This window comes from Rhinolophus ferrumequinum, chromosome X (assembly GCF_004115265.2).
Source record: "Rhinolophus ferrumequinum isolate MPI-CBG mRhiFer1 chromosome X, mRhiFer1_v1.p, whole genome shotgun sequence".
NCBI classification, from domain to species: Eukaryota; Metazoa; Chordata; class Mammalia; order Chiroptera; family Rhinolophidae; genus Rhinolophus; species Rhinolophus ferrumequinum.
The window spans coordinates 96062737-96072216 of record NC_046284.1 but is presented as its reverse complement, the minus strand read 5'-3'; the positions used below and the strand labels follow the sequence as shown (position 1 = coordinate 96072216).

The 9480-nt window shown below is 43.0% G+C and overlaps 1 protein-coding gene across 1 annotated transcript; it reads left to right on the top strand.

Annotated features, from left to right (window-relative positions):
- The first annotated feature begins 5701 nt into the window (after nt 1-5701).
- LOC117028251 (ferritin heavy chain-like) lies at nt 5702-6250 on the top strand. The gene has a single exon (XM_033116599.1). It carries the CDS (start codon nt 5702-5704, stop codon nt 6248-6250), a length of 549 nt encoding a protein of 182 aa, XP_032972490.1.
- The last annotated feature ends 3230 nt before the right edge of the window (nt 6251-9480 follow it).

Below are 9480 nucleotides of genomic sequence, written 5' to 3'. Positions count from 1 at the left end.
CTCCCTTTTCTCCTCATCCTGGCCTACACTTGTCCTTTCCTGTTATTTTGACAACAGGTGTGAGGGAATATCCAATGGTGCTTTTGAGTTGCATTTCCCTGATGATTATTGATGTTGCATACCTTGTCATGTTCCTGTTGGCCATCTGTTCCTCTTCTTTGGAAAAATGCCTATTCAGATCCTCCCCCGTTTTTCAATTGGATTGTTTGTTTTTCTTATTGAGCTGAGTTCTTCATATATTTTGGATAGTAACCCTTTGTGAGCTGTATGATTTGCAAATATTTCCTCGCATTCAATAGGTCGCCTTTTCATTTTGTTGATGGTTTCCTTTGCTGTGCAGATCTTTTTAGTTTAACGTAGTCCCACTTGTTTATTTTTGCTTTTGTTTCCTTGGCTTTTGGTGTCAAATCCAAAACACCACTGCCAAGACCCATGTTAGGGAGCTTACCGCCTATGTTTTCTACCAGTTTTATGGTTTCAACTCCCACATTTAAACCTTTACTCCACTTTCAGTTGATTTTTGTATATTGTGTAAGATAGTGGTCCATTCTCATTCTTTTGCATGTGGCTGTCCAGTTTTCCCAACACCATTTATTCAAGAAACTGTTGTTTTCCCACTGTATAATCATTGCTCCTTTGTTATAAATTAATTGACTATATATGTGTGGGTTTACTTCTGGTCTCTCAGTTCGTTTCCAGTGATCTATGTGTTTGTTTTTATGCCAATGCCATATGTTTTGATTACTGTGTCCATATTTTTGTCTTTTTCAGAATGTCATATGGTTGGATTTATACAGTGTTTATAGCCTTTTCAGACTGGCTGCTTTCACTTAGTAATACACATTTATGTTGCCTCCATGTCTTTTTATGACTTGGTAGCTCTTTTCTTTTCAGAGCTCATTAATATTCTGTTGTCTGGATATACCACGACCAATTTAACCATCTACCTACTGAAAGACATCTTGGTTCCTCCCATAGTTTGTCCATTGTGCATGAAGCTTCTATAAACATCTGCATGCAGGTCGTTTCATAGACATAAGTTTTCAAGTGCTTTGGATAATACCAAGGAGCACGATTGCTGGGTCAGATGGTAAGAGTGTGTTGATTTTTTTTTTTTTTTTTTTTTTTGAGTGTGTTGATTTTTGTAAGAAGCCACCAGACTGTCTTCCAGACTGGCTGTACAAATTTGCACTTCCACCAGCAATGAATGAGAGATCCTTTTGCTCCATACCCTGGTCAGCATTAGGTGTGGTCAGTGCTCTGAACTTGGGCCATTCTCACAGCGATGTAGCAGTATCTCATTGTTGTTCTAGTTTGTATTTCCCCAATGACATATGATATGGAGCATCTTTTCATGTGCTTCTTTGACATGTTTGTATCTACTTTCCTGAAGTGTCTGTTACGGTCTTTGGGCTATTTTTAAAATCAGGCTGTTTGTTTCCTTATTGTTGAGTTTTCAGAGTGTGTTCCATTGACTACTTGGCTATATGTTCACAAATACCACACTGTCTCCACTACTATGGCTTTGCAGTCAGTCTTGAAGTCGGTAGTGTCTCTTCTCCAACTTTATTCTTCTCCATTAATATTATGGTGGTTATACTGCATCTTTTGCCTCTCCATACCAACTTTAGGATAATTTTGCTGATATCTACAAAAGAACTTGCTGTGAGTTTTGCTGTTTATGTGACGAAATTGTATTGCAGCTGAGCCAGGACCACTTATTTACATATATCCTATTGCTGGATGTGCACTACAAAGGTAGTTAGTAGGAGGGAGAGGGAGAGAGAGAGAGAGAGAGAGAGAGAGAGAGAGAGAGAGAGAGAGAGAGAGAGAGAGTTAATATGTCCCACAAAGCCTAAACTATTTACTAGTATGTAGTATGTCTTTCACTGAAATGTTTGCTGAACTTTGTCTATAGTAACAGGTCCTACGTTCAACTAAAACTGCCAAGTATTTTTCCCATTTCCACTGTTTGTGTATGTCCAAGTGCACACTGCAGTTTTAGCATCCATTAACCTCTGCCAATACAAGCCTTTGACAGAAGAGATAGCAATTGCTTGAATTAATTGAGTCTAAGGTGCTTATGATTTAATCCAGCATCTCAGCAAAGAGTATGACAGACACTCTTGATTGCTCATCCAACAGCCATCTCATCCCTCTTACTTACTGAAAGAACACTGGATTTTTCGAAGTGACAATGTGTCCGCTCCCTTGTCACCAATTATAATCAGTCTGAATCAATCATGAAAGTGTTTTTCCTGTTTCAAGATGCTTCTTTTTATAGTCTCTCCGGCTGATAGGGTTGGTCACATGACTGAGTTTTGACCTCAGATATAAACAGAAATACTCTGGATTTCTTATAAAATTTGACTTGCTGGATAAAGTGAAGAGATTTGTGAAAAGAAATCATTTTGCCCCCAGTCTTGTCATTCTGATTGTGATGCGGATATGAGGATGTGATGCCATGTGGTAGGACAGCCACCTTACTACCATGAGGATTAGGGCAACAGATTTAAAGAACCCAGTGTAGCGCCCTCTTATACTTGAGCCAGAGGCATAAACTATGACATTTTGTCTGCACCCCACTGCTAGCTTCTTGATAAGTAAACATAGTTAGCCTTAATGCTCAAGCTCCTTTGTGGACATTCAGTGAGTTAAGATTCTTGTGTCTAATGGACATAAGAAGACCACAGGAGAATGTACTTTTCAATGTCGTTCAAACTTAAGCCCATCTTTCCCCCCTGTTTTTAAATATCCAGTATGTGCCAAGTGTGTGCTGTATGTGAGGTATAGTTTCTCATTCTTTCCATACACTGTGTGTGTCATTCACACACCCCTGTGAAATATGGATCTTCCCTAATTTATGTCTGAGAAGTGATTTCAGAGTAGTACCACTGTCTGAAACCACTCAGATAGTAAGTGACGGGCTTCTTTCCTCTGTGGTGTTCCTTAAACACAGCCTCACAGACAGAAGTTAACGAGTAATTGTTAATGAATTCAATTTAACCACATTTCACTCCCCTGAGGGAGTGTAAAATCCCTTATGAATGCTCTTTTCATGTTATTTCACTCCTGGGTGGTAGATAAGAAGCCATCATCAGAACTTGAAGCCCAACCATAGACCTTAAAGCTGACCCACTGGTGTCTGCCTGGGGCCAGTCCGCATTCAGAGTAGACATGCTTCACCCTTGCTTTATTCAGAGTCCCCAACATCTTAGCATTGTACCAGATTATAAAACACTTGTTTTTTTACAGGACTTTATTGGGGGAAAGTGTGTACTTCCAGGACTTTTTTCAAGTCAAGTTGTTGTCCTATAAATCTTAGTTGTGGAGGATGCAACTCAGCTCCAGGTCCAGTTGCCTTGTTATTTGCAAGGCGCATAGCCCACCATCCCTTGCAGGAGTCCAGGAGTCGAACCGGCAACCTTGTGGTTGAGAGCCCGCGCTCCGAATAACTGACCAATCTGGCACTGGCCCATGTGGGAATGGAACTGGAGCCTTAGGAGCACAGAGCTCCAACCGCCTGAGCCACCAGGCCAGCCCAAACACTCTTGACTTAGGACAAATTCTTCCTTCCCTCTGCTTGATTTGGATTTATTTTGGTCCTCATTCTTTTAGTTCCTTAACATGGGAAGTTAGATAATTTATTTGAGACTTTCCTTCTTTTCTAATATAGGGATTTTAGTGCTATAAATTTGCATCTAAGCACTGGTTGAGCTGTATCCCATGAATCTATATATGTTATCTTTGGCTTACATTCAGTTCCAAATAATTTTTCACACCTCATGATCTTTCCTTTGACCCACGATTGTTCAGAAATGCATTGTATTCTTTGCTTCCAAATATTTGGAGATTTTCAGATATCTTACTCTTACTGCAGTCTTCTATAAGTCCATTGTGGTCATAAAACATATCTCACATGATTTGAATCCATATAAATATATGGAGACTTGTTGCATGGCACAGAATAAGGACTCTCTTGGTAACTGTTCCATGTGCATTCGAAATTCATATGCATCTAAACATTCCTCTTGTATGCCTCTGTTCTTTTTTTTTTTAAATTGGGCATTGTTTCTTCTCTTCCTCTCTCTTCTAATGATTATAACAATAATACTTCATTGGTGGCCTACAGAGGGTAGAAGTATGTGTCTTTTCTGTCATGTGAATGCATTAACTACTTAAAAAATAAGTATTTGTATTCCTAAAAAGTGAAAAATGATATATCTGAACTATGGTGGTGGTTTGGATACAGAAACAATGATCTACTCACACACAAACTGGGAAAGATAGAGATAGCAAACCACCCATTGTGAGGAAATCTCAGAGATAGAAACAGCAGACACTTTCAGACCAATAAAAGCAGAGAATTTAAAACACCTGCAACAGGAGGACAAGCTCATACAAAGAAAGTTCAAGAACAGAGTCAGTAAAATCAAAGGATTGTAGATGGCCCTGGGTGGACTGTGACATTCAGAGCTACTGTCTGAACAACTGATCTGTTTGCTGCTGTCCTGCTCTGACCCTACCCCAACCTTACTTACACTGTACAAAACCAAATTGGCAAAGGACCCGCTTTAATCTCCCAAACTACAGTCGAAAACATTGAATTATTTGAGGAAGAAGGAAACCCAAAATAGAGCAAATTAGAGACAACTCCGACATACATAGCAGAAGCGAAATAAAACAGAACACATCTACCTACAAGAGAGATCCACGGGAGTCTTCCAATGTTAGAGAAATACCATGCTTTTGGCATTTGGCAGAGTCCCTATCCTACCTGCAACCTCCATGCAATGTAATCCAAAATTACCCCCTTCATATTTCAGTCATCCACCTTCCCATTCAGAGGAGAAGCCTGCTATTAAAATGGACTTCACAACTGTAGATCAGATCCATGCCAATTACCTAGGGCAATCAAATGTGCCCATTACTCTCAAATATGAAAGCACAAATATTTGCCAGATATTTGACGAAAGTGTAAGAGAAGATCATGACGAACAAGCAGCTGTTTCGGCACAGAAGACAAAATTTTATATATCTATAAATATATGTATATATACATACACATATCCAAATGTGTGTCTGTACATATGTGTGTATATATATACATGTATATATGTGTATATATATACATGTATATACGTGTATATATGTGTGTGTGTATATATATATACACACACACACATATATATAGATAACATGAAAAAGAAGAGAACTTTACCGAAAACTGGAAATGAATATTCTCACAATTTTAAGAATAATTGTCTTTTATTTTTTTACATGAGATCAGGGTGCTATTAAAGGGAGTAACCAGAATAGTAGGAAGTCCTTGGAAAATTGAAAATTACTACATTAAAAACTTAGATGCCAAGTGCTCGGCACAGAGTCCATTGCGCTCACAAGGCTGGGATGGACCCTGGAACACAGAGCCCCCTCGCCTGGCCCCTCCCCCCCCGGAACCACAAAGGCCTCCACCCCGCCACCCAGCCCTCAAGGGAACTAATTTCCGGTCCCCACCCAAACGTTCCACCCAGCCACCCAGCCCAGCAGAGGGCGTCCTCCTGGTCCATCTTGGGAGTTTGCTGAGGTACCTGGGAAAACCGCCCCTGACTCAGCTTCTGGCTGCCCTGGTCGCCTGCTCCTGCGACACTCCAAGGCCCAGCCACAGCGTTCGCCCTCGCCTGGGCCCGCACCTCCAGCCATGACGACCGCACCGCCCCCGTTTGTCAGCAAAAACTACCACCTCAAATGCGAGGCCGCCATCAACTACCAGATCTCCCTGGAGCTCTATGCCTCTCACAAGTTCGAGACCATGGCCTCTTACTTCAACTGCGAAGACGTGGCCTGGAAGCCCTTCGCCCAGTTCTTCCTGCAGCAGTCCAGCCAGGAGCTGCAGCATGCCCAGAGCCTGATGTGGCTGCAGAACCAGCGCGGGGGCCGCCTCAGCCTGCAGGATATCTACAGTCCTGACCCCAGCTGCTGGGAGAACGTCTTAACCGTCATGGAGTGCGCCTTCCACCTGAAGATGAGCGTGAACCAGAGCCTATTCGATCTGCAGCACCTGGCCACCGAGATGAAGGACGCCCACCTGTGCGACTTCCTCAAGAGTCACTACCTGTTAGAGCAAATGAAGTTCATCAAAGAGCTGAGAGACCACATCACCAACCTGCGCAAGATGGGAGCCCCGGAAACCAGCCTGGCAGAGGACCTATGTGCTAAGCTCACCATGCGTGACAGCGACAAGAACTGACCTTGGACTGCCTGCCCTATAGCCACTGGGTGACTTCCCCTGGTCACCATGCTGACCAGGCACATTGCAGAATTTCCCTTGCAAAACGTTTAACCTTTTCCTTCAAGTTTTGCCTTTTTTTTCGAATAAAGTTAATGGTTCTTGAATAAATAAAGGTCTCCGGGTGATTGTTGTGTGCAAAACTGTCTCCTTCTTGGGTTTAAAACAAGTGTCCGGGAGCTTCTCAGCCACGCATGCCCCATCCACATGCAGCTCAGGATCTCTGTGGATGGAGGGAGAAGGTATTGCGTGGGTCCCAGATAAACATGGTTAAGGTTTGCCTTATAAACACGGTGTATGTGGGGGTGGGCTGAGATGGGTGGTCGGGGGCCCTGGTATCTGTAAGTGTGTGCACGGTAAACCAATTAAAAAATTATCTGAAATCACGACTGTGGTGGCCTGTGGAGGAAGAGTGCAGGGAATGGGATTGGGCAGGGAGTAAAATAAAGGGGTTCTTCCCTTTATCTGAAATGGTATCGGTTAATTTGAGGTAGCAAATTGGGAGCCTTGGAAGCCAGCTTGCCATAGTACGTCTCTGGCAAGTTAATACAGGGCTACAGTGATAATGTACCTGTGGATAGGGCGGGCTTTCCCATAGACATGGAGGTGACTTTTTGTGGGCACCAATGCTGGGCATGTGTTAGAATACGGGTAGGTGTGGCTTCTAGTTCAATGGTACCGTTTCTTGCTATAAAGCAACAGGGTGCCAAAATAACAAAAACAAATATGAAAAATTACCACCAGACGGCTGAATATACGGAATCGTGGATGGAGGTCAAAATTGTGATATTGAATATTAAGTAGAATAAATCCCCCTGAATATTAAGTCAGTGATTCTGGCTGCTTTGCAGAATTTAGAGGATAGAAAGGGGAAGGTGAAAGAGCAGTTAGGAGATAATACAGCTGGTGCAAGTGAGAGAGGTTGAACTGGAGTAGAGGCTGAAGAAATTGAGGAGATATAGTTAATTCTAGACAGATTTGGATGAATCAACAAGATTTCCTCATGGGTCAGAGATGAGTAGTGGGACTTGAGAAAAGTAACGCATGTTCTCTGGTTTCGACTTGAACACCCGGTTGAAGGTGTTGCTATTTATTAATCGGGTGACATATTTGGGGGACACGAGGGGTAGGGAGGTGTGTCCTGTAAAATCTGAGGTGCCCGTTAGACGTCCAAGTAGAAATATCATGCAGGTAGCCAGAAAAAATGAATCTAGAGCTCAGGTGGGATGTCACGTTGGGAAATATAAATGGGAGACATCAGCTACAGGGGGCACTGAGGTCATAGGACTGGATAAGCTCATCAGAAAGAGTGGAGAGAGAGAGCATGGCCCAGCCAGCCCCAAGCCCAGGGCAGCGAATATTAGAGGATGGGTTGAGGTGTTGGAACAGGCAGGGGGCTGCTGGCCCCACCTGGACCCTGACCTCATTCCAGACCGCGGCCAGCTGTGTCTGCTCAGAGTTTATGTCCAAATCAGCCTGTTCCTAACCTCAGTGTGCCCTCTGGTTTCTCCTTGCAAGATGTGGAAAGGAGTCAGCCTATTACCTCGTCTTCATGGCTATGGGTAGAAAGAAATTATTTCTCAGTTAAAAAAATGAAAAGATTCCTTAAGGAAATGGTAGATGTGCTTCTTGTTTTTTTTCGTCTTCCCCTTGAAAAACAGCCCCTCTCACAGTGTACTCTATTTGACCAGATGAAACCTGTACCCCCGTAAACCCTCAGGTTGTCTCTGCCTGGCAAAAATACTCAAAAAAGGTTTCTTCTGTGTCCGGTGTGGTCACAAAGATAAAAGTTAAGCATTACAGATTTTCACCTCTTACCTCCGACGCTTGGCTAGCTTGAGACTATGTAAAGTGTGTAGATTTGAACGTTTACTGATATATGGAGAAGCCTTACTTACACATTAGTAATTACCTTTCACATTTGTCACGATTGTACCTTAATACTTTCTTTTAAGTGAGGATTATGTCCCTTTAACTTAGTTTCCAGAAAATGCTCTTGCCCCTTTCCTCCTCTTAGTCAAACTTGACCTTTTCATTCTCTTTCTCTACTGTGAGGACCACTCCTCTATCTGACTTTGTCTGAGATATGTAAATTATCACTCTCCTCTAGATACGAGGAAGAACAGGGCGAGCATCTGTATGTGTTTATAACTGTAAATTGGCTGACAATCCTCCTTCTTTCCTGCATTGGAGAGGCAGTTTGCTGTAGTGTTTTCTGAACCTCACGTTGCCTGGATTCACATACCAGTTTAGCCACTCACTAAATTGGGTGAATTTCAGCATGTTATTTAACGTCTCTGTGCCTCAGTTTCCTTACATAAAATAGGGATAATAAAATTGTTAATAGCATTTGGTTGCCAAGGAGATTAAATGAGTTAATATTTTTAAAACGCTTACAACTGTGCCCGGCACATACACTACATGTATTATTTCTAAGTGGACATTTATTGCCATCATCATCATCATCATCACCTATTCCGGATTGCTGTGTGGGGTTTATGCTTCAGGGAGAAGATTTCATGTCTATACTTTGCCACTAGAGGTCTCTCTTGCATTTCCACCCACGTTCTTGTCCAGCCCATTGAGAAGGAGAAATCCTTCATAGCTGCTTGGTTGCCAGGTGCTGCCAGGACCCAGGAGGGTAGCTGGCTGTTTGCTGCACACTCAGGCCCCAGACTGGAGGAGAGGTTTCCAGTGACAAGGTTCCCTGGTAATCCCAGGGCCATGTCTGTTTCAACCGGCTTTTTTTTGAAATCCCCCCTAGGAACGCTTTTTGTTTCTTCTTCCCAAGCCCAAATGCCTAAGCCTCCTCTTTCCCGCAGGAACTACATCCGACTCCTAGAGGTGGGAAAGAGTGAACAGATAAAGTGCTAATCCTGATCCCACCATCATCTGCATGCTCGGACCTGAAAAGGAGAGGGAGGAGTCGGGGTGCTGCGGAATGGGAGGAGGGGACCGCCTTCGGCCACTGAGAAAATAATCATTACAATCCGTAAATCACTATGTACTTCGCATGGAGATTCTCAAGCTTTGCTGTACATTAGAAGCAGCTGCAGACCTTTTAAAACTCTCCTCGGTATGGACACAACCCGGGCCAATGACATCAGTCTCGGGGGCAGGACCTAGGCTTCTCAGACAATTAAAACCTGCCTCTCAAAGTGTGTTGTGTGAACCAGGGGCTTCAGCCTCTC

Excerpts from the sequence above, each read along its gene's own strand:
- LOC117028251 (XM_033116599.1), top strand. The coding sequence starts at position 5,702 with ATGACGACCGCACCGCCCCCGTTTGTCAGCAAAAACTACCACCTCAAA.